This window comes from Electrona antarctica (genome assembly GCF_951216825.1).
Source record: "Electrona antarctica genome assembly, chromosome: 20".
Taxonomy (NCBI): Eukaryota; Metazoa; Chordata; class Actinopteri; order Myctophiformes; family Myctophidae; genus Electrona; species Electrona antarctica.
The window spans coordinates 30870908-30895576 of record NC_136801.1 but is presented as its reverse complement, the minus strand read 5'-3'; the positions used below and the strand labels follow the sequence as shown (position 1 = coordinate 30895576).

Genomic DNA, 24669 nt, shown 5'->3' with positions numbered 1-24669 from the left:
TTAATTACACGCTTACAGTGAATTCCTTTGTACTTATTAAAGAGGCTCAATTCTAATTTCGGGGTGAAATAATTAGATCCGGCTGTGTTTTGGAAATGGAAACGCCTTACCTCTGCCGATGAAAGGCAAATTATTTACACTTGGTTCGTTTCTGATGATAAAAGTCAAAACGGAGAGGACGCAGTCCAGTGAACACGGGATAAGACCTGGCCTATTGTCTCTGTAGATCTACCGTCACTTAGACATTTTTGATTCCCACCCAGTTTCATCCTTTTTTCTTAAGCCTATTATTTATTCAGGGAAGCCTTTTTGTTTTATTTTGCAGAGCAGACAAGCTCTTCATCAGCAAGGCCACCGTGTCGCCTTTCACAAAGTTGCGCATCTGATCCAACCTGGGAGCTGTCCAGTTCAACCACACACTACAGCAGGGGTTTTTAACGTTCAGGCCACAGACCCTGTAGTTGAGAGACCCACACCACATCTATCTAATAATTTAGCGATCGCTGTCTATTTTGTTCCGTCGCCGTCAGTCAGTCCGAGGACTTCCTTAGAATGTTGGAACGGCTTCTGGGTCACCAGTGAAATGCATGTTGGTACGGACACAGATTAATACTGGGACACACTTTTCAACGTAACTGTGGTTTCGCCCGCTGTCCATTTTGCTTGCAATAGACAGCGGGCGAGCGATCGCTAAAGTATTAGATAGATTACCCACACTGAACATCATTTGCTGTTCATATATTCAGAACGGGTAAGGACTAGTAATGTGTAACAGACAATGTTTTTCATAGATTTCAGACAGCCTATTTTGTCAGCACTGTCAATGTCGTCATGTAAATTTTGTTTAACGTCATCTTCTCTAATACATGTTGGATTCATATGTGTATTTGCCGACAACCACCAATACCAAAAACCAAGTTAGAAATACAATGTTCAATCGGCTAATCAGGTGTGGTCACACAGATGCATTTACTGCAACTACTTTTAGACAAATGTGTGATGTAAGGTATAGGTGTGCTACCTCTAGTTGCAAAAATTGCTAGAGCTCATTGTACTCGCTTTGTCATTTTCACCTACTGTATGACAATGCCTAAAATGGGGACAACGTGTCTGTGTTTACTAAAAGTAGCAAACTCTTGTGACTAAACCACATTGGTGGTCACATTCTGAAAATAAATGCTTGACATGCCAGGCTTATGCCCATACAACTTCACTTTCTACACTCTAAATGCAAAGTTAGTGGCTTATTTGGGTTCTCACGGTGATGTAGGTTGATATGCATGTATACATAGCCAGGAAGAGAAATGAACTCAGTGCCACATGTACTGGATGTAGTAATACAGTAGGCTTCGTTAGCAAAAGCCATGACTCTGGGCTCTGAGGCCACCATGTTGGCTGTACATGGGTAGCAACCAGTTGAACACAAGAGACAACACACCCAAGAACAATTAAAATGACTTTATTTAACAATATACTGTAGTATACTGTACTAGTACATGGTCCATCATTGGTAGGGGAAACTGGAGAACATCCCATGTGGTATTATCTGCAAAGAAAATACATACATTTAGATCACACATCTGTATCTTTTTTGCCTACTTCCTATAGTCTAGATTTAGCTGTGTCATTATACAACTAGATAAATAACAAAGAAAACATGTCTCACCCACCAGAACCCATGTAGTTACCTATGTAGCTCGGCGTGTCGGAACGGGGGCCTTGGCTGCCATGGCAGTGGCACTGGGGGGCTTTGGAACTGGGGCCTTGGCTGCTGGGGCTGTGGAGAGCTTGGCTGCGGGAACTGGGGCCTTGGCTGCTGGGGCAGGCTTGGCTGCTGGGGCTGTGGAAGGAACTGGGGCCTTGGCTGGTGGGGGAACTGCCAGCCAAGGGGCCGGTCAAAGGGCGAGCCTGCTGCCAGCGAAGGTTGTGGAAGGCTTGGCTGCTGGGGCTGTGGGAACTGGGGCCTTGGTTGCTGGGGCTGTGGAAGGCTTGGCTGCTGGGGGAACTGGGGCCTTGGCTGCTGGGGCTGTGGAGAGCTTGGCTGCTGGGGCTGTGGAAGGAACTGGGGCCTTGGCTGCTGGGGCTGTGAAAGGCTTGGCTGGAACTGGGGCCTTGGCTGCAGTGGCACTGGGGGGCTTTGGAACTGGGGCCTTGGCTGCTGGGGCTGTGGAGAGCTTGGCTGCGGGAACTGGGGCCTTGGCTGCTGGGGCTGTGGGAGGAACTGGGGCCTTGGCTGCTGGGGCTGTGAAAGGCTTGGCTGGAACTGGGGCCTTGGCTGCAGTGGCACTGGGGGGCTTTGGAACTGGGGCCTTGGCTGCTGGGGCTGTGGGAGGCTTGGCTGCTGGGGCCTTGGCTGCTGAGGGAACTGGGGCCTTGGCTGCTGGGGCTGTGGGCGGCTTGGCTGCTGGGGCTGTGGGAACTGGGGCCTTGGCTGCTGGGGCTGTGGAAGGAACTGGGGCCTTGGCTGCTGGGGCTGTGGGAGGCTTGGCTGCTGGGGCTGTGGGAGGCTTGGCTGCTGGGGCTGTGGGAACTGGGGCCTTGGCTGCTGGGGCTGTGGAAGGAACTGGGGCCTTGGCTGCTGGGGAAACTGCCAGCCAAGGGGCTGGCGAAGGGGCGAGCCTACATACATGCCTATGGGCCTTGGCTGCTGGGGCTGTGGGGGGCTTTGGACCTGCTGGGGGAACTGGGGCCTTGGCTGCAGTGGCACTGGGGGGCTTTGGACCTGCTGGGGGAACAGGGGCCTTGGTTGCTGGGGCTGTGGGGGGCTTTGGACCTGCTGGGGGAACTGGGGCCTTGGCTGCAGTAGCTGTGGAGAGCTTGGCTGCTGGGGTTGTGGAAGGCTTGGCTGCTGGGGGAACAGGGGACTTGGCTGCTGGGGCCAGCCAAGGGGCCAGCGAAGGGGCATGCCAAGGGGCATGCCTGCTGCCAGCGAAGGTTGTGGAAGGCTTGGCTGCTGGGGCTGTGGGAACTGGGGCCTTGGCTGCTGGGGCTGTGGGAGGCTTGGCTGTGGGAGGCTTGGCTGCTGGGGCTGTGGAAGGCTTGGCTGCTGGGGGAACTGGGGCCTTGGCTGCTGGGGCTGTGGGAAGCTTGGCTGCTGGGGCTGTGGGAACTGGGGCCTTGGCTGCTGGGGCTGTGGGAGGCTTGGCTGCTGGGGGAACTGGGGCCTTTGCTGCAGTAGCAGTGGAGAGCTTGGCTGCGGGAACTGGGGCCTTGGCTGCAGTGGCACTGGGGGGCTTTGGACCTGCTGGGGGAACAGGGGCCTTGGTTGCTGGGGCTGTGGGGGGCTTTGGACCTGCTGGGGGAACTGGGGCCTTGGCTGCTGGGGGAACTGGGGCCTTGGCTGCAGTGGCACTGGGGGGCTTTGGATCTGCTGGGGGAACAGGGGCCTTGGTTGCTGAGAGCTTGGCTGCTGGGGGAACTGGGGCCTTGGCTGCTGGGGCTGTGGTTTCTGCCAACCCTGGTAGTCAGGCTGAGGATATAACTGGGGCATCGGCTGTTGGGGCACCGGGGAGCTTTGCTGCGGTTTCTTCCAACCCTGCTGGTAGTCAGGCTGCTGGGAGAGCTGGGGCCTTGGCTGCTGGGGCTGTGGTTTCTGCCAACCCTGGTAGTCAGGCTGAGAATAGAACTGTGGCATCGGCTGTTGGGGCACCGGGGAGCTTTGCTGCGGTTTCTTCCAACCCTGCTGGTAGTCAGGCTGCTGGGAGAGCTGGGGCCTTGGCTGCTGGGGCTGTGGTTTCTGCCAACCCTGGTAGTCAGGCTGCTGGGAGAGCTGGGGCCTTGGCTGCAGGGGCAGTGGTTTCTGCCAACCCTGGTAGTCAGGATGATGATAGAACTGGGGCATCGGCTGTTGGGGCACCGGGGAGCTTTGCTGCGGTTTCTTCCAACCCTGCTGGTAGTCGGGCTGCTGGGAGAACTGGGGCCTTGGCTGTTGGGGCATCACATACTGCAGTAACTGGTAGCCAAGCTGCTGGGAGCCAACAGGTGGTTTTGTGCCTTGGATGGTCTGAGCAGTCACCGTTTTACAGCGACAGCTTACGGCTTGTGTAGAAACAGGTGTAGAAACGGGTGACTGTGGGTCACCCGAGTGATTGGCAGGCAATGTGGAAACAGGTGACCTGGGTCCTGGGTCGGCAGGCAGCATGTCACAGTCACAAAGAACAGTCGGCTCATCAGGGTCATAAGACACTGGAACGTGGGCAGACTGAGCAAATGAAATCTTCTGAGCTATGAGGAAGAAGCAAAAGCACCACATTTACCAATGTCCATCAGTGATTATCATAGCGATTTAATTTGTACAAAATGCAGACCAACTCACCACTTGTAGATCTTCCTGCAACCAGAAAGACCCAAAACACCACCCTAGAGAGGACAACATAACTTTAAGACACAAGGACTCGACTGTTTTGTTCCAGTTCGGGGTAAAAACAGGGTAGAAACATGGCAGGCTGCATTTGATTGACCATACACTACACTGTGGCCTAAACACAACTCTAGCTAAAGCAATTAATTGACCTTATGCACACCACTGCCATCTTGCCAGCAAGGTCATCCAAACAGAAAAGTTCTATCAATTGAATTAAACGACATCAAACTCACCAACATTGTAGTTGTACGGAAAGCTTGAATTATCCCCTTCCAATATGTAAAGTTTGTTTCATAAAAATCCACCATAGACATGTTATGAGCTACTTCCTGTCAAGAACTTCTGTGCAGGTTAGCGTTTTCCTAAGTGTCAGAGTTTGAGAGTGCTCGTTGAATGTCACTCAACAGCCCTGCGTACCACCCATTTAGAATTTGCACATAATGCAGGAGGCTGAGTTACTAAAATGAGTGCTTCCAAACGCCAATACTGGCTAGGAATGTATTGACAGGAAGTAGCTCATAACACCTTGTGGTGCACGACATGAAAAGTCTAATGGTGGTGCTAAGGTTTTATTTTAAAATTAACATATTATGCAAATATATGGCAAGTAATGCAGAATATAGCCCATGCTGCATACATGTATGCCATATTCAGGTTCATACATGTGGATGAAAGGGAAATATATGTCTATATAGCTTATGCAATTTCCATGTGGGGGGGGGGGGGGGGGGGGGTGCATCAGCTAGGCCAGGAGGTAACAGGGGGTGCATGCTCAAAGAGGTTTGGGAACCACTGCTTTTAGCCTAAACAGAAGACTATAAAATCAGTTTAGGATTTCATACTATTTTAACCACTTCCACCCCAGCATCCATATCATTTGGTGAGGAGCTAACATCAGCCAAAGCTAGCCAATCTACAGGCTCACAAGGTGACGAGTTGTGAGCTTGTAGGTGGGCTATTTTTGCCAAAGACATTTGGTGTAGACACTAGACAGATAAAAACATATAGGACTACAGAGACAACACAGTTTATCAAGTCTAAAGCAGGTTTAAGTGGTTAATACTTAACTCAAGCAGCAATATTAGACAAATTAATTTGTTTCTCACCTCATGATTAGTTCCATGGTGGCTTCCCAAAAGAGCTGTATGACACAGTGCTAAGCTGGCTCCCAACAAACTGAGAAATGTGCTTGCTAGTACTCAGCTGTGATGCTCCTTTTAAACAAGCAATCACCTGCCCTGCTGAGTAATTAGCTAATTAGAAAAAGGTTGGCCCCAGAGGAAAGAACAGAAGAGGTGTGGTTGGCAATGAAACCAACTCACATATGCTGCCAAACTTCATTTCATTTTTATCACATTGCCATTGGGTTGTATTAATATGCAAATGATTTTGATATACATGGTTCGTATAAAATGAGATCTTCATGTCAAAATGTGTATTTTGTAATTTGTGTTTTGGTGTGACAATCAAGCAAGCAAATGTTCTTATATAGAGTGTTCTTATATAGAGTGTTCTTATATAGAGTGCTTCAGGTGGTCTTCAAATGGTGCTTGAAGTGACAGAGCAAAGTGGATGAAAGAACAGATATCACCGATTCACCATCTCTCTCACACACACAAACAAGCACGCACGCACACGCACACACACACACACACACACGCACACGCACACACACACACACACACACACAGTGTATGTATGCTTTGGAGATAGAACGATCAAAGAACAACACTAACCATATAATGAAGGGGTAGATGGACCTTATATGAAGAGAATGCATAGATGGATGGATGGACTGAGAGAGAGAGAGAGAGAGAGAGAGAGAGAGAGAGAGAGAGAGAGAGAGAGAGAGAGAGAATCAAACCACAAATGCAACACTTCTTCAGAGGTGTGTGTGCGACGTGTGTGTGTGTGTGTGTGTGTGTGTGTGTGTGTGTGTGTGTGTGTGTGTGTGTGTGTGTGTGCGTGTGGGCGCATGTGCGTGCGTGCGTGTACAGAGGGGTTGGGGGATGGGGGTATGGTGAGAAAGTGCGAGCCATCTCGTGGCATGCAGACTGCCTGCGCTGAATGAGAAAAGCTAAAAGGTAATTTCACGGATAAAGAGGAGGTCTAATGCATAGAGGTAATGTAGCAGGGGATGGAACAAAGAGAAACTTTCATCTCTTTAAGCTTGGATGGAGAGAGAGAGAGAGAGAGAGAGAGAAAGCTTTGATGCTTTGAAAATGATAATAACAATCTCAAAGTCAGCCTCGGAACAGAATGTGCCCCCCCCCCCCCCCCCCCCCCCTGCCTGTGTTCTGTACCCCCCACCCGCCCCCCACCCGCAACACTTAATACAACCGCACAATGACTGCCTATGAGGGTGATGTGTGTGTGTGTGTGTGTGTGTGTGTGTGTGTGTGTGTGTGTGTGTGTGTGTGTGTGTGTGTGTGTGTGTGTGTGTGTGTGTGTGTGTGTGTGTGTGTGTGTGTGTGTGTGTGTGTGTGTAAAGGGGTGCGTTGGGGGGCAAATTGTGACACTTAGGGCCCTCCAAATGACTCCTGGAATAAACACAAAGGTAGGAGAATAAAGAGTGTCATTATGGCTGGGATTAGATGACTTCTGTGGTCACACTACTACGGGATGAATTAATATAAAGATGATTTTTCACATAGGTAATATAAGGCTATATTGAAATCTGAATGGCAATAAAAGATTCATGGATTGCTTCATGAGCCCTCTATCTCTCTATGCTTTATATTAAAATCAAGGAGACTGAAGCTGATTTAGTCATGAGTTTGTTTTTTATACCACAGTAAGAGAAGAGCCTATACTGTACATTCATTGTCTTCAGACCAGGGGTCTTCAGTGTTTTTGAAGCCAAGGACCCCCTTAGCTGAGAGAGAGAGAGAGAGAGAGAGAGAGAGAGAGAGAGAGAGAGAGAGAGAGAGAGATGAAGCAGATTAAACATTCCATAGATTCCATAAATGGCTTCATATAGACTCACTTGTTTGACAGCATTATCATCAATGTTGTGTAAATTGATGTTTTTGTTTGTATTTTTACACATACTATTCTATTGATATGTTGGATTCATGTTAATATTTATACTGTGTGTTCAGACATTTGACCACTCAATATTGATTTATTGGCCTGGGCCATGGCTCAGTGGTCCAGGCACCTTGGCTAGCAATCCAGTCTGGCAGTGTGCCGCGGGTTCGACTCCCGATCCCGCCAGCCTTTACTGCATGTCTCCCATTTCCTGTCAGCCTACTGTCTGTCCCTCCATAAAAATAAATAAATAAAGGCAAAAGCCACACAAAAAAACATTTAATATTGATTTATTTCTCAAATCGGCCCCACCACTCAGACGGATCTCCTCAAATCAGATTTGAAACCACCTCTGAATGTGGCTCAAGTCACATTGGAAAGAAATCAGATTCCATGTGTCTTGTATGTGACCTGTCTGCATTTAGACTTATGTAAACGAGTCAGATTCCTGACTCGTTACCTTTGGCTCTATATATTTGGTCCCTTTCCCCCTCTTCTGTTCCCCCCTGAATAGGGATGCTAGGGTAGAAATGGCAGGCCGCGTTGCTAGCTTGTAGATCTGCTACTTTTGGCAAAAGTTCCTAGGGTTCAAACTTCAAGTGTTTAATACTTTTAGCGGAGATTATGTGTCCGGAGTAATTCAATAAAGTTCATGCAATCTCATTGGCTATAACTGCCCTCACATAAAATGGTAAATGGTGCATTTATATAGCGCCTTTATCCAAGGCGCTTTACATAGATTGTGCATTACATTCACCCATTCACACACACATTCATACACCGAATGCAGTGGAAACCATGCAAGGCATCAACCAGCACATCAGGAGCAATTAGGGGTTCACTTCAGAGTCTTGCTCAAGGACACTTCGACACTACCATTCTGTGCTTTTAATTGATTTATCTGTCTTTTTAAAAAGGTGTTATTCATGTCCTCACTGTGTTGTTTATGCCCTGCCTTTCTTTTCTTTTTTGTGTAAAGCACTTTGAGCTGCATTTCATGTCATGAAAGGTGCTATACAAATAAAGTTTTATTATTATTATTATTATTATACCTCAGACTTGTTCCTTTTTATTGTTGGGAATTATCCCTGAAGAGTTTCTAATACATGATACTGTACATATTTCATCAAGATCCTCTTAGCAAGTAAGTAAGCGATCACACGACGCATGGTACCAACAGGACCCACCAACGAAAGATGGACATTACTGAGGAATTGTATGTCATGGAAAAACTAACATTCTATAGTTCTATAATAAGTGGGAAAAGTGGGATCTCTTCTTTCAGCCTATCGATAATGTATGAGGAATTCAATGAATGTATCCTGTAATATGAAAAATGCAGCCTTGTTTTTTGTTTTTGTCCCTTGCTTTGTTTTTGTTTTTTGTTGTTTTTGTAGTGTTTGAAGTGGAAAAAAAGAGGACACTTTGACACTAACTCTGGGGGAGCCCAGGTTCGAACTGGCAACCTTGCGGCTCCCATCCAGCCACTCTACCCCTGAGCCACCGCCTTACTTAACCACACTAAACCTATAACCATCTCTAACCTAATACCTATGCACATTGCACAACCATTTGAACATAATAGAATTCAGATCGGCACGCCCTGGGCTCTGGCTGTTGAGTAGGATACGACTGATCACTTTCACTAAAACAGTACCGCTCTAGAAACGACCAGTACTATGGGTTCTTCACAATAGACTGGAATACTAGGATACCAGCCCTGTAGTCCAGTGATCCTCAACCTTTTTGAGTGGTGCAACCAGTCCTATAGACAGCTATGTGTGTGGCTGTGTCCCTGGGTCTGTCCCTCCTGTGTCCCTGGCTGTGTCCAAGCACCAAAATTGCGTTATAGCATTTGTTCACCACCAAGTGTCACTGTTGCAGTACTGTCTGCCATGAGTACAGTACAGTACACTCACTTCAGACGGGTCTGATTTGTCCATTTCAAGGACTCCCAGATTCATATGCATTACAGGCCACATTTGATGAATGTTTTGATCTTTGGGTCCCCGAGCTGAAATGCAAAATCCTCCGTGTTTATCTAACAATGAGAGTGTGTGGGTCCATTTGGTTCCATTTACAGTACGAGCTTACACAAATATTTTCAGAGGGGGTCCGCGGCATGATATCATATTTATTTGGGGGTTCTTGACATGAAAATGTTTGATTAATTTCAGTATATTCACATTCCTATAACATTGAAAAAAAGGAACAGCTGAGTAGAGAGGACCACCATTTCTCAAAAGAGTAGATTTCCAATCCTCCCAACTAGATTAGGGCCCCACAGGACAGCAGAGGAGAAAGGTGTCAGACCGATGTGATTGTATTTAAGTTGAACAGATGATGCATTCAACGCCTTTAAACTGACAAAGTGCTTGAGCTCCATGATCTCTGACCCCCCGAGCTATGGGATGACCCATTAGCTGACTAATGTGTCTAGCCGATGTGCGCGCGCGCGGGCGCGTGTGTGTGTGTGTGTGTGTGTGTGTGTGTGTGTGTGTGCACATGCGTGTGTGTGTGTGTGTGTGTGTGTGTTTGTGCTTGTATTACTATAATTGTGAAGGCTAAATGTCCCTCCCTATGCTAGTAGTAGAATTTAAGAACATACGGAATATTTCCCTGGTCCTCTAAAGAGAAATGGTATGGTTGTTTTATGGTAAAAAAAAAAAAAAAGATTAGGCATTCAGAGTTCACAACGTTGTGAGCTTGTAGATCGGCTATTTTCAGCTTTAGGGTTGAATTAAATGACAAATATAAATACATAAATACAAATATCATACCTAAAATCACTGCCACAAAACGTTGTCCTCACAAGCATAGTAATACTAAGGTGCGTGTGTGCGCGTGCCCCGTGTGCGCCCATGGGCCTATATATCCAAGGATCAGCTCTCCTAATCCTCCTTCATCACAGATATAATTTAACACCCGATTTCTCAAACCATTTGAAACCAGATTTTGCCCAAGCTGACGGCGGTGACCTCACCAATTGGATGGGGTGGCCGTTTAATGCGATTGACTCATTGGACGGTCACCATTTTTATTTAATTTCCCTCCCCCGAACATGGGCCAATTATGGTAGACGGCGCTCGAAAAAGCCACATGCACCGTGCGGTCCGTGGTGGATTCGTAGTACCCTGAGCCTCCGTGGTGGTGGGCAGTCCCTTTACCACTGTGCCACGTACCGAGCGCCTGCATGGTTTATATATATATATATATATACATACATACATACAGTATATTACTAACAGTATATTACTGTTGGCCTGCAGACCAGACTCAAATTAGCCTTGAAATTCCCCTGAGAAGTTTCAAAAGGATCACCTCAGATGTATACACTCAAACATTTGCACATGTTCGGACGTGTACTAGCTTCTGTGTAGACCTACATATGTGTTAATTCCTGTACATAATATTGTACATTGAGTATCTAGTCTAGTATGTCTACTCTATGTATGACTTTGCGCCCTTCTGTCACCTCAAGTGTATCACTTTGGAGATTTTTCTATTGTATTTTTTAGGTACTTTGAGGTTTATCATGGATGTAGTCCTATATTGTCTGTTTCGAAATGTCATGTACAATGTAGTATTGAAGTGTCATTTTAATTCCGCCTCTTGGCCAGTTCCCACTTGAAAAAGAGACTTTGTCTCAATGTGTTTTGTACTGGTTAAATAATGGTAAAATAAAAATATCCTCAAAATCTCAACGCTTTGTTAATTATTTGGGGGCCCACTTGCAAATACCCTCTCGGCCCACCAGTGGCCCCCGGCCCACAGGTTGTGGAATAATGCAACTAGGACGGTATGGTTTGACCGTTTTATAGCGTTGTGCTGGAGTCTGAAATGAGCGATCAAAACAGTATAATGTAACCATTACCTGTTCATCTCTTCCCACTGCGTTTAAAGCTCGGCATCAACGAATCAGTTATTGAATATTTTCTGCTCGGCTCTGAGGTGTGGTTCGTTGCATTTCGCTAACGCCAACTGCACGATATGGAGGATTTGAGCCCCCAATCGGAGATTGAATTCTGCCATGAAATGTCCTTGTGTCGTACCTCATTGCTTATTCTGTCCCGGTTAGCGGCAATTGCACACAGAGAAAAGACATTTTTTTATCCCCCCCCCTACCCTCATTTCGTCTTTTCTCTCTCTCCTGACCTCTCCGAGTACCACCAGACCTCAAAATTGCATTGAATATATAAATGCTAATGCTAATAACTGCTAGCAGGAGCAGATAATGTCCTTGACGGCTACAAGAAAAGATCCTTTTCTCTTACATGACTCACTGCCTCTGAATACCATTAACCCATTTTGAGCGGGAACCCCTTTTGGTGTTACATACATTATGTTATAATTTAGCTATTGAAAAATAGCAGATCTACAAGCTCATAGCGCGCCACCGAGTGGCGCGCTATGAACTTGTAGATCTGCTATTTTTGAAAAATCGTTCAAATGTGCCTCAAATCTTTCAGAAAATTGTCATGATTTAGATTCTAAATCATGTTAATTTTCTGAAAGATTTGAGTTGAATTTAAAAAAATGTCTTCTAAATTTTAGAAGACATTTTTTTAAATGTCGACGTCAGGCCTAAATGCGTTAAGCAGGTTCACATCCAAAGCCCCTGATTTCCCCTCCTATTCTGTTCTCTCGTACTCTTTTCTTTTTGCTTAATTTATTTGACTCCCCCCTCCACATCCGACTCCAGCCTTTCCTTCCCTTGCAGCCGCGGCGGAAAGGAAATCCAGCTGAAGTGTAAAATATTAATTCATTTATCTGCTGCGATAAGGTCTTGCTGTCTCGCTCAAAATTCCAATGACATCCATTTGCCATTAAGTCCCACGCAACAGACAAGCAATGAGGCCTACTTGGAGCTGCTGCTGTGTCTGAGCTGCAACCCCCCCCCCCCCCCCTCCATATCGCTGCTCCTTTACTCTGCCTCTGGAAGCTTTTCATGATAGGAATTAAACTATAATACTTGCTTCAATGGCACGGCACATTCATGTTCATTGTCATTTAAGAAGACATGAGGAGGAGAGACAGCTGCAGTGCGGTGAACAAAATGGCCTTGGGGGAGGAAACGCTGCCCAGAATGGCCTCGGGGACTGTTTTAAAAAATAAAATAAAAATGTTATTATTATCTTTACAATGATGGCGATGATCAGCATAACACAATCATCGCCTCCACAATGGGTGGAATGGAAGCTGGACTATTCTGATTGGTCTCTATTTAACCCATTCTGGACGGGAACCCGTTTTGGTGTTTTAACTAAGCATTATGTTATACTTTAGCTATTGAAAAATAGCAGATCTACGGGCTTGTAGGTCTGCTATTTTTTTTTAATCGTGAAAATGCAGCACAAATCTTTGAATATATATTCTTTCAGAAGACTTTTATTTCAACGTTAAAACACCAAAAGGGGTTCCCACCCAAAATGAGTTAAGAGTGTCCTGTGGGGTCCAGAAAGCCTCTTTAAAGGCCTCCCCAATGGGGCTCATCAGCAACAATGGAGGAATTAGAGGCCTCGCCACTGACAAAAGCCCCACGACATCAGTAAGAACAGAAATATGCCATTGTTTCATATAGGAATGTGGCTCGCCTTTTAAGATGTTTATATGAAGGGATCTGGGCAGAATTCTCTCTCTCTTAAACACTAAAACTCTATACTTAGTTGGATGGAGTCCCCTAGGGCTATTGTTTCTCTAGTCTACTCTACACCATGGGTCTTCAACAGGGGGCCCGGGACACCTAGGCGCTCTTCAGAGTTACTATAGGGGGCCACCAAATCGTTATGTGATAGGAACCTTTTGTTTGTACATTAATCACTTGAACACCTATTCAGGGGGGAATACATTCACCGAAAATCGATGTAATAGTCTAGTAGCCAAAAAGTGAACCCGGACATGTTGAGTACACCAATGTTTTATGTTAGAAATGTTTAGTATGGGTCCCCAGCATGTAGAAACTGCCGGATGCTAACTTGCATATGTTGAGCAATTTTCATAATTGGCATAATATGTGACCATACCATTAACAACCTATAGAAGGCAAAATATTCAAAATGTCATCATGCTTTATCTAGCATGTGATGTGTCAAACTAGGGGGTTTTCATGATGCTGAATCCATTCCAAGCATTAGTTTTGCAAAAAAACACTCATTGGGCTTAAAACGGCCATGTCCAATGTGCTGACATCATCAATTTGTGATGACGGCATTGGCCGCTTTTAGCCCAATGAGTGTTTTTTTGCAAAACTAATGCTTGGAATGGATTCAGCATCATGAAAACCCCCTAGTTTGACATGTCACATGCTACATAAAGCATGATGAAATTTTGAATATTTTGCCTTCTATAGGTTGTAATTGGTATGGTCACATATTATGCCAATTATGAAAATTGCTAAACATATACAAGTTAGCATCCGGCAGTTTCCACATGCTGGGGACCCATACTAAACATTTCTAACATAAAACCTTGGTGTACTCAACATGTCCGGGTTCACAATGGGGCTCTATGGGCTGGCTACTAGACTATAAGAGCTCACAATGCGCCGAGCTTCCACGTGTTGTGAGCTTGTAGATCTGCAATTTTCCAGAGCCCAAGCTCAAGTTTGTTAGTTAAAGGACCACTTCACCACTTTTCAACCTATCTTCATATAATAGGTCCTCACTAATAATCATGAAAAAATGGCGCAATTTTTTTCTGTGTCTCATAGGAGGGCCGTGGGCAGTTCAGAAACCGTCCTCCAGTGACATCATCGATGGGGAATACAAGCTAATAGAAACTGCAGGCTTTCTAGTCCTGAAAAGTTGCAATGTGAAAATGGAAGCCATCGTTCTCACGATAATGAAAATCTAAACATTTTTGTAAAAAAAATCTGCCTAATGATGATGTCACTGGAGGACGGTTTCTAAACTGCTCACAGCCCTCCTATGAGACACAGACTGAGTAGAAAAAAACCGTGCCATTTTATCATGATTATTAGTGAGGACCTATTATATATATATAGGTTGAAAAGTGGTCCTTTAAGTATTGAGGGCTTAGGTGGTTAAATGTCTGAAAATACACATTAACATGAATCCATTATATTAATAGAAAATATAGTGTGTAAATAAACCAACATTAAAAAAAACATTAACTTACACAACATTGATGATAGTGCTGTCTATATGAAGCTATATCTATGAAAACCTTTAATATAAAACCCCAAAAGACATCAAGATCGTAGATCGGCATGTTTTAGCTGAATGTTTGCCCCCGGAACAGACACGCCGGGCTTCCAAGTGGTTGTGAAATTAATTATTTCTCGTCTGGCAGGCAGCTTACAACGAGAGGTAAGAGGACTGCCGCTTAACATAAACAGGTATCTGTCTTATAAATGCTCAAAGTAAATTTTAGGGTTTTTGAAGTCACATCACAAAGAGCACAATCAAATGTTGCGCCCTTAACGTGTCTTTGTACCTCTCTCTTCCAGGCTCCGCCGCGCTCCGCTTCGGCTTCCCTTTCTTGTGGCGAAAGATACATTATTTGTCACTCACTTCTCATTAACCCATATGGGCCTGACGTCATTAATTAAAAAAATGTCTTCTAAATTCCGACAGTTTTCTGAAATACCTATGTTTTCTGTATTCGTGGTGCTCAATATTTCATGTCAAGGACCCCAAAAAATGATATGTAATTGGCCACCGACCCCCATCTGAAAATATGTTGTTCCAGGGACAACCCCCCCAGAAGCAAAGATTTGAGTTAAAAAAAAATATATATTCCAAATTTGTGCCACATTTTCACGAGTTTTCAAAAATAGCAGACCTACAAGTTCGTAGCGCGCCACTCGGTGGCGCGCTATGAGCTTGTAGATCTGCTATTTTTCAATAGCTAAATTATAACATAATGTTTGCACCAAAAGGGGTTCCCGCCCAAAATGGGTTAAAAGAACCCCAACCATCAATCAATTCCTGGAGCCACTCATGCAATCACACATTAATCACTCGTCTCTCTCGCCTTATTTGCATCATCTTGCAGTAGAAATGTGGTGAGAGGGTCCCCGGGGTGAGAATATGCCTCACAACTTCACTTGGTTTCCGCAACGTCTTTGAACAGCCGCACTCGTCAAATCATGCCTGCAACCTGCGGTGCAAAGGTTAGGCATCGATAATTCTCATTAGACTTCTGAAAGTTTTTGAGTGAAGAAAGAATAACTTTCCTTTCCGAGACTGTTTTTTCCCACCCATTTCATTGCAATGACTCGACTGAAACAGGGAATTAACTAAAGGAGGGCAGAAGGTGATGGCGATGGCAAAGTAGACTGTAGTAGAATTTGGGTCCAGACTTGGACTAAATGAGGACATTTTTAAAAAAGCCCTTGTTCCGAATACGAAACGAACAATCCAGGGAAACCACAAATGAGCACAAGAGACAAGCATGGATTCCCATAATCACCAGCAACAACCAAACATGCACACATATACCAATGTGTGCTCTCACTTTTGATTTGGTCACCTTATTCTGATAGACCTGAGGACGATTCTACAAATGTCTTCTACGTCCTGATAGTTTTCTGAAAAACCTATGTTTCTATGTCAGTGTTTCTCAAAGCTTTTTACATGTCAAGGTCTTAGGACCCCAACAATTATATGTAATTGGCCGCCATCTGAAAATATGTTGTTCCAGAGACCCCCCCCAGAAGCAAAGATTTGAGTTAAAAACGTTAACGAAATAATATATATTCAAAGATTTTTGCGCCACAATTTCACGATTTTTCAAAAATAGCAGATACAAGCCTTGTTGTGCTTGTAGATCTGATATTTTTCAATAGCTAAAGTATAACATAATGCTTAAAACACCAAAAGGGGTTCCTTCCCTGAATGGGTTAAGTAAGTGATGCCAAGTTATGCATTTCCTGTGGTTGGGATTCTTTAAGTCACTGGTTCTCAAAGTGGGGTCAAAATACATACAGCCTATCAAGTTGGGAGTCCCTTGAAAATGTTTTAGAACCACTGGACTAGTTAAGTTAATAAATGAGAGGAATGGGGGCACGGGGGCACGGTGGCACAGTTGGTAGTGCTGTCGCCTCACAGCTAGAAGGTCCTGGGTTCGATTCCCGCTCGGGACGCTGTGGGCGCTGGCGGCGTGTCCTCTCCTCCGCGTCATCACTGCCCATACCCGAGGCGGGGTTGGCGAAAGGGCCCTTCTGTGTGGAGTTTGCATGTTCTCCCCGTGTCCCCTAGAGTACGTACCCTCACAAAAAACATACAGTAATCCTGGTCTCTAAACTGCCTCTCCCTGGCCAGCCGGGGCGCCTGATGGAGGGGAAAGGAACTGGTTGGAATAACATGTTCCTTCCACGCGCTACGTCCAACCAGGGAAACTCCCCCTGTCAGGTGTAAAGGAGCAACTTGGACACTCAGGCATGAAGGAAGCATGAGTTCAAGTCCGTTGCTCTCCCCAGGTTGGCGGAGGGTGTGTAGAGCCCAGGATCACATTAGATAATTGACACAGGGGTGAAAAATGGGTTACAAAATCGTGGGATAAAAATTATAAAAAAAATGAGAGGAATGGACTGATATGAGTTACATCCAGGCTATTGGCCTCCATGTTATATTCACAAGATAGCCCTGTAACAGGGCCAGGAGAAACCGAGCAGCACCACACCCATTCTGACCAGCAGGGAATGAGAAGTGTTCTTAATGAACCACGCTTAGAAGTGATGGTGCCTCCAACACGACACAGCAGGATCATAATAAATCCCTGTTATATCCACAGTCTTTTCAACCTCCTCAGGCTTAACAGCCAAATCATTACCAACTTTCCCCCATTGTACAGCCCCTGCACGGAACGGGACCGTCTTAAAGAAGAACCCATGGCCCTGCTACTCCATGCCCTCAACCAGAGAGGTAGAAAGAGAGAAATTAAGATAGAGAAAGACGGATAGGTTGGTAAAGCTTTAAGGTCGCTTAAGGTCATTACACACCAGGAGCTATGTGAAAAAGAAAATCTTAAAAAAATTCGACCCGATTACTGCACATCAAACTTTTATTTTTACTTTTTGACTTTTTTTATTACTTTAAAAAAAATTATTGCGTCAGGTGGAGGAGCAAGCAAACATATAAATGGTATCACCATAATCCAACTGGGACAGAAAGAGACCAGTGACCAGTTTTTAGCGAGCTGAACAAGCAAAACAAGCCTTCAATCTGTAGAAGAAACCTAAAGTGAATTTAAGCTTTTTGCACAAAGAATCAATATGAAATTTAAAATTGTGTTTATCCAACCAGAAACCAAGATATTTGTAATGCTCCACCCTGCACTTGAAGGGAGTTCCGTCTAGGGTGGAGATCTTCACTGGGGCTGCAATAGCGCGTTTGAGTGAACAACATAGCCTTGTTTTTTTTTGGCCGTTTAACAATAATTTGCTTTTTATTAATTCATGCTGAGGGAGATAAAAGACAAAATCAATAATTGAGTCAGCGGGTTTGCATATTGAGTCATGGTGACGTGGCCGTGGTTTATTTATTGTTATGTCAGAATGACGTGGCTGTGGACCACCCACCCGCCGGCCGGTTCGCCCTCAGTAGCCAATTTTAACCCATTTTGACCTGAGATCAGATTCTAAAAATGTCTTCTACATTCTGACAGTTTTCTGAAAAAGCTATGTTTCTATGTCAGTCGTTCTTCGATTTTTCAAAAATAGCAGACCTACAAGCTCGTAGCGCGCCACTCGGTGGCGCGCTATGAGCTTGTAGATCTGCTATTTTTCAATAGCTAAAGCATAACATAATGCTAACACCAAAAGGGGTTCCCGCCCAAAATGGGTTAATATACTAGAGCGGTGCCCGTTGGAGCCTCTACGGCGGTGCCCGTTGGGCACTGGCCTACTTGGAACGATGCAAGTTGGAAATGCATGCCCCACCCAGATATTATGTCTGTGTCCCTTTTATGCCCATATGGAGTTCTTTGTCAGGCATGCCCAAGTATGGAGTCTATGCAGATGTCAGAATGATGTCAGAACAGGACAGCTCCATATATGGACACTGGGCAGGGGCCCTGTCCAGAGCCCGGGCAGAGGCCTTTTTGGAGCGGTTCTGGACAACCGTGGGTCAGGCCGACTCTACACCGGGCACTGCACCCCCTGTGGTGGGGTGGAACGCGTGTGTCGAATTTGCATTTACAGTTAGATAGGATGCAAATTAACCACACAAAATAATGGCTCCCTTTAGAGAAGGGATGGGCAACTTTGATGATAGAAAGGGCAACTGTGCGGTGGCGCGTGTTCTCTCCTCTGCGTCATCAGTGCCCGTACCCGAGGCGGGGTTGGCAAAACGGCCTTTCTGCACGGCATGTTTTGAGCTTGTAGATCTATTTTCGCTATTTTAGAATTGGAATCCTGAAAAGTAAAATTTCAATTTGTATTCAATTTCAAATGCAAAAGTTATACTTACTTATGTTAACTTTATGAACTTAAATACAAATATATTGGACATTAAAAAGACAATAACATTTGAATAATCATTAAAGGACCACTTCACCACTTTTCAACATCTCTTCATATAATTGGTCCTCACTAATGTTCATGATAAAACACCACCATTTTTTCCTACTCAGTCTGTGTCTCATTGGAGGGCTTTGGGCAGTTTGGACACCCGTCCACCAGTGACATCATCATTAGGCAGATTATTTTTTAAACAAGATTTGTTTTAAAATATATTTAGATTGTTATTATCGTGAGAACGATGGCTTCAACTTTTGCATTGCAACTTTTCAGGAAAAGAAAGCCTGCCGTTTCTATTAGCTTGGATTCACCATCGATGATGTCACTGGTGGACGGGTTTCTGAACTGCCCACAGCCTTCCTATGAGACACAGACGGAGTAGAAAACAATTGTGGTATTTTATCATGAACATTAGTTAGGACCAATTATAGGAAGAGAAGTTGAAAAGTGGTGAAGTGGTCCTTTAAGCTACTAATATAGACTAATTAAAGTGGGTCATGTTTGCATGTTTTGAATTGAATCCTGAAATCAATAATATATCAGTATTCCAATATTAAAGATGGTGTGCCGTTATTTTTTTCCATCCTAAAACATGATCATCAGGTAGGCCTATTATTATTATGAGGAGGAAGAATGTTTTCAAAAATGTGTACAGTATTTGTTAAAATTACATTTGTATGTGGACACGCCCACCAGTTCATTAAGTAGGCTATGTCTGGTTTCCCTGGTGGGTGGTGATGGGTGGTGATCCACCTGAACTGAAGCCGCACCCACAGCTGTTGTTGTATGATAAAAGGGGAGGGGTTAGGGGAGGGGATGATATTGTGATGTCACTATATCAATTCATTTTTCATTGGCATGTTTGACTGTCAAGGTTTCATCCTCTAGTAATAATCCCCTAAATACAAAAGGAAGACATCATTGCACATAACAACCACACCAAGGGGTCTAATGAAGTACTGTCACCTCATAAACACATGAAAACCTGTGGGCCGCAGCAGCCAGTTGTCCATGTGAGGGATGCTGTCGTCAATTAATATGTCATCGTTTGGTCGCTCGCTGAAGACAATTTCAACATTTTCAGCTGAAAAATGCCAGTTGGACATCAGTTGTCTTTGGCGAGAGACACAAACGTAAAACGAGATGGAGAGACAGGCACTGCTACAAAGAAATGAGTGAGACATGGGACAGACAAACAGTGCTAAAAGGCAGAGATAGAGAGAGATAGAGGGAGAGAGAGAGAGAGAGAGAGAGAGAGAGAGAGAGAGAGAGAGCGAGAGAGAGGGGGGGGGGGGGGGGGGTGAGATGAGACATTGAGACAGCCAATGAGAGCAGCTAAGCTTGAATAGGCTGCACACGTTTCCTGACTTGATTAATAAGGTCTGAATGGAGCACAGGTCAACTCCCTGCTCAGCACTGCAGGAATAGAGATTCTTTCAAATGCATCAACGCACGCACGCACACACACACACACACACTCACACTCACACACACACACACACACACACACACACACACACACACACACACACACACACACACACACACACACACACACACACACACTCACACTCACACTCACACTCACACACACACACACACACACAGGAGTTGCAAGGAGCGAGGAGGGCCGACTTGGGTCGACATGGGTCGACGTGCAACAGGACATATCACACCGATTGGACGAACGCTAAAACCGTCTCGTTCCGTCTCGACCCTTTTGTGTGGTTTGGGCTTAAAGGGTGTCGCAACACGTTGTGTCCTTGTAGATTGGCTATTTTGGGTGCGACAGTAATGCACTATGTATAAATCAAGCCTAAATCTAAAAAGAAATACTTTAAACAATGAAACAGACATTTCTCTTAATGCCAACCGTATTTTAATCTGTGTTATTTGCATATTTTGCATTTAGATTGTTTTTGTACTGCTTGACTGTATTATTTGTTTTCTGCCAGTTGGAGAGGTGGTGTGCTTGTGCTGATTGACAAATGGACTGACACGACACCTGTGTGCTAATGGCCTGCTTCTCAAATCCTTCTAAATTTGTGGGGACATAATGGCCTTCACAAGTATAGTAACAATACCTTACAAATACAGTACACACACCCCTACATACACACAAGCAAACAAATTACGTCCAGAACCAACGCGCCTCAAGCCTGGAACGGTGCATCACAGGAACAGGGACAACAGTTGCAGAAGAAGGAGAAGACGCTGGAGCAACACTTCAATTCAAGCCTTTTATGTAGGTGCTTTAGTGTAGCAGAGTGGCTCAGAGCCTCTGCCTGATGGCCTCAAAAGTCTAATATCTCCCTTAATAATGGTGGTAGGTTACTTTAATTTGATTAAGTGATATTTGAAAGATTTGTTATGACTCAATAACAATTGGCACATTTAATAATTAGCTACAGAATGGCCTACACAACACAATACAGAATTTGATTGCCTGTTAAGAGTTTGCATTCATGTAATTACTCTGAAACAGATGCCAGCGACTGCCGTTCACCACTGTCAATGTCTACTGTCATTACCATTAGTTGTGGTATATCTCTGCCATAGAAAAACATACAGTTATTGTTCTTGGTGTGGAGGGACAGGCCTCTACACTTTACATCAAACTTGTCATTGTGTAAAATAATCGAAAACACAGCATGAGCACCTCTTATGGTCAAAGCGGGGCTTGAACTGGCGACCTTGTGGTCGATACTACCCCTTCCCAGAAACGAGAGTTTTAAACATTTCAGTGCTTTTTGAAACTATTTGCATAAATGATCGATTCCAGCAGGATTTTACATGAAGCTGAATTAGAATTGCATCCATTCCCTTGACTTTTCTCAAGATTTCTCTCAATTTTTCTTCTTCCCCCCCTCTTACAGTCTAGTGTTCCCCAGCTTCAGTCCAGAGGGATATCCCCCCTAGTGGTTAAGATGTTGGACTTTCATGTGGGAGGCCTGAGTTCGAATCCCGGGCGTTACACTAGTATAAAAATTTAAAAAAAAATGTTTTTGTCATTCTGAAACAAACATGTCCAGTCTGTCTCTGGTCTCTGTGTGCTGGTAGTCTATAACATGTTTTAGTTGTCCAAGGAATGGACAGTCTGTGGACGTGTAACAATATTTAGTTGGCGTCGTGTGGAAACCTCACATGTCCAAAACTGTCCCGTTTGAGGATTATGAACCTTAAATGAACGAAAGAACACTAATAGATTGAGAATATCAGAGCTCTACTTCATAACTTCAGACAAATATGAGACTTATTCTGTGTAACCAATATTTATTTTACGTGAATGCTAAATTGTTTTAATTTAATGGACTGGTTGTATTAAAAATATATATATGCTGCACTGTACCTGAGTTGCATTCTGTACTATTTTGAAAAAAATATATACATACTTGAATTACACACATTATTTTTTTATAATAATAAAGTGGATAAGAGGTTTCTGCCCGACTACGATTTATTCATTCTTGTGTTGGAGAGAGACAACCTCAGCCTTTCTGTACACACAGGTCACGCCTGTAATGCTCATATGCCCATTTCTGTGTGCGCGTGTGTGTATTTGTGTGTGTGCACGAGCACGCACGTGCACACACATGCCAGACATCTGTGTGCTGCTGTCCAACCCTTGGACCAGCGTAATGCGTTAATGAGGTCATATCAGTATTCATCTCACAGGCCGGAACAGGGCCAGAGTGTGTTGATAGAAATAATATTAGACCAACCCTAGATTAAGCACATTTACTCAAATACATACTCAGGTACTTTAAGGCCTAACCCCTAGTAATGGGCCCATCCGCTCAGCGCATAATAGGGCTCCTGTTACAGACTGCAGTCAAAAAGAATCAAATAAAAGCATGTAATTTTTGTCAAAAAGTAAGAAACACTCACCAAAATGCATCATTAGGGCAGCCCATGCCCGCAGTTTAAGACATTAGGAAGCGTTTAGGAGTGGTATAAGCGTAATGGGCTGGGCGGGGGTTCATTGGCCTGTCTGCTAACATTTTTATTGCCTTTTTCGCTTTCGTACTTTAGGCCATTAAAGAGTTGAAAATGTACAAAAAAATTGCTCGCCAATTTGTCCAGTTATTTGCGCGCTTAACCCATTTTGGGCGGGAACCCCTTTTGGTGTTTTAAAGCATTATGTTATACTTTAGCTATTGAAAAATAGCAGATAGCAGATTTCTGAAAATTCGTGAAAATGTGGCCCAAATCTTTGAATATATATTCTTTAGTTGTTCCAGGGATCCCCCAGAAGCAAAGATTTGAGTTCAAAACGTTCGCTCTGAAAGAATATATATTCAAAGATTTGCGCAACACATTTTCCCGATTTTTCAAAAATAGCAGACCTACAAGCTCGTAGCGCGCCACCGAGTGGCGCGCTACGAGCTTGTAGATCTGCTATTTTTCAATAGCTAAATTATAACATAATGTTTAAAACACCAAAAGGGGTTCCCGCCCAAAATGGCTTAAACGTCAAAGCACTTTGCTGTCATTTGGGGTGATCAATGCTTAATGAATTAGCTTGGGTTTTTCACCTCCGTTAAAGGCAGCCCGTGCTTTAGCACCTTCCCAGTCCCTCCGAGACCCGCCGTCTGATGGAAGGCTTTCCCAGGCCCCCTAATTTATGAAAAGTGAAGAGCTAAGCAGTTCAACGCGTCTAGAAGTGCTAGGTTTTTCCCGTGTAAAGTGCTTTTTGTTGGAATTCACTTGAGCCCCAAAACGGAACTCTACCCCTCAACTTTCATTAAATGGGATGAAAGAAAAACCTTGAGAAGTGGTGGAAATAAGAGTGAAACTGACGTAGTGTGTGTGTGTGTGTGTGTGTGTGGGGGGGGGGGGGGGGGGGTTGGTGGAGAGAGAGAGAGAAAGAGAGAGAGAGAGAGAGAGGGGCCCAGAAGATAAATGGCCAGAGCTCAGAGCAATGTTTACACGGGTGGGAATGAGTGTCCTAATGCAATGATGATTGCACTGTCTCCACTGATTCCATTTAGCCTATTGAATTAGCCCAGCGTCGGATAGCGTCAATGCACTAGCCATCCTCCTCCCGACACTCCGGGAAAAAATAAAACCACACATCCAAAGCGTCCAAAATCCAATTAAATACATTTGTTAAATAATGTAATGATTGCCTAAGCATACTTTTCCGCTCACACTCCATTCATTTCAAAGCTGTAAAAATGCCATCGTGTTTCGGGTTGCCCTGGGAAAAGGTTATGTAGATTGATAGAATTAATTGTCTGGCAGGCCGAAAAAATGTCATTAGGACATTAGATGGTCATGATGGTCCATTTATTTCCCCAGTCTGTTAGCGGACCGGGCATTTTAATTTGTAACTTGACATGATAATATGGGCAGTTCCCCGGCTCACAGACGCAAATATTACTCACATTGATTAAAAGGGACCTTTTCCCCCGGATAGCAGGGACACGCAGAATCCATACAGTCTTTTCGTTTATCAGCTTAACATTCAGATCCATGTTGGGTCACATTTTACCATCGGCAAAGCAGGCCTTTTATAATAATTGGCAGAACGTGATGTTATTGCTGTGTTAATATGCACAACTGAAGGCATGCAGGTATGTGGATGAAGATAAACCTAACCGCTCTCGAAAGTGTTTGAGACAAATTTGATTCAGAGAGGGCTTCCCAAAAAAAGACCAGGCCTGTTGATCGCATCACAAAAAGGCTATAACGAAATGCATGCAGTGTTTTATTTTTGAACATCGTAAGTGTGAACACTTGTACGTACGTACTAGATCATGTTGATAGCCTAAAAATGTAAACCTAGCTGTGC

At 44.4% G+C, this 24669-nt stretch overlaps 1 protein-coding gene across 9 annotated transcripts; it reads right to left on the bottom strand.

The window, feature by feature from the left end:
* Positions 1-1443: 1443 nt before the first annotated feature.
* On the bottom strand, positions 1444-5574 carry LOC306913493 (uncharacterized protein). Of its 9 annotated transcripts, none has more exons than XM_079490179.1 (5): positions 5470-5574; positions 4316-4359; positions 2003-4224; positions 1689-1807; positions 1444-1546 (listed from the first exon to the last, which is right to left on the bottom strand). In XM_079490179.1, the coding sequence occupies exons 1-5, from the start codon at positions 5484-5486 to the stop codon at positions 1543-1545; spliced, it is 2406 nt and encodes an 801-aa protein (XP_079346305.1). In that variant the 5' UTR covers positions 5487-5574; the 3' UTR covers positions 1444-1542. The 9 variants fall into 9 exon arrangements, with proteins under 9 accessions (XP_079346305.1, XP_079346304.1, XP_079346306.1 ...); XM_079490178.1 differs by having other exon boundaries at positions 1689-2012; positions 2151-4224; XM_079490180.1 differs by having other exon boundaries at positions 1689-2069; positions 2349-4224.
* Positions 5575-24669: the final 19095 nt, after the last annotated feature.

Excerpts from the sequence above, each read along its gene's own strand:
- LOC306913493 (XM_079490176.1), bottom strand. Across the intron at positions 4,225-4,315 it reads TGCAGGAAGATCTACAAGTG|CTCAGAAGATTTCATTTGCT; the intron begins GTGAGTTGGTCT and ends TCTTCCTCATAG.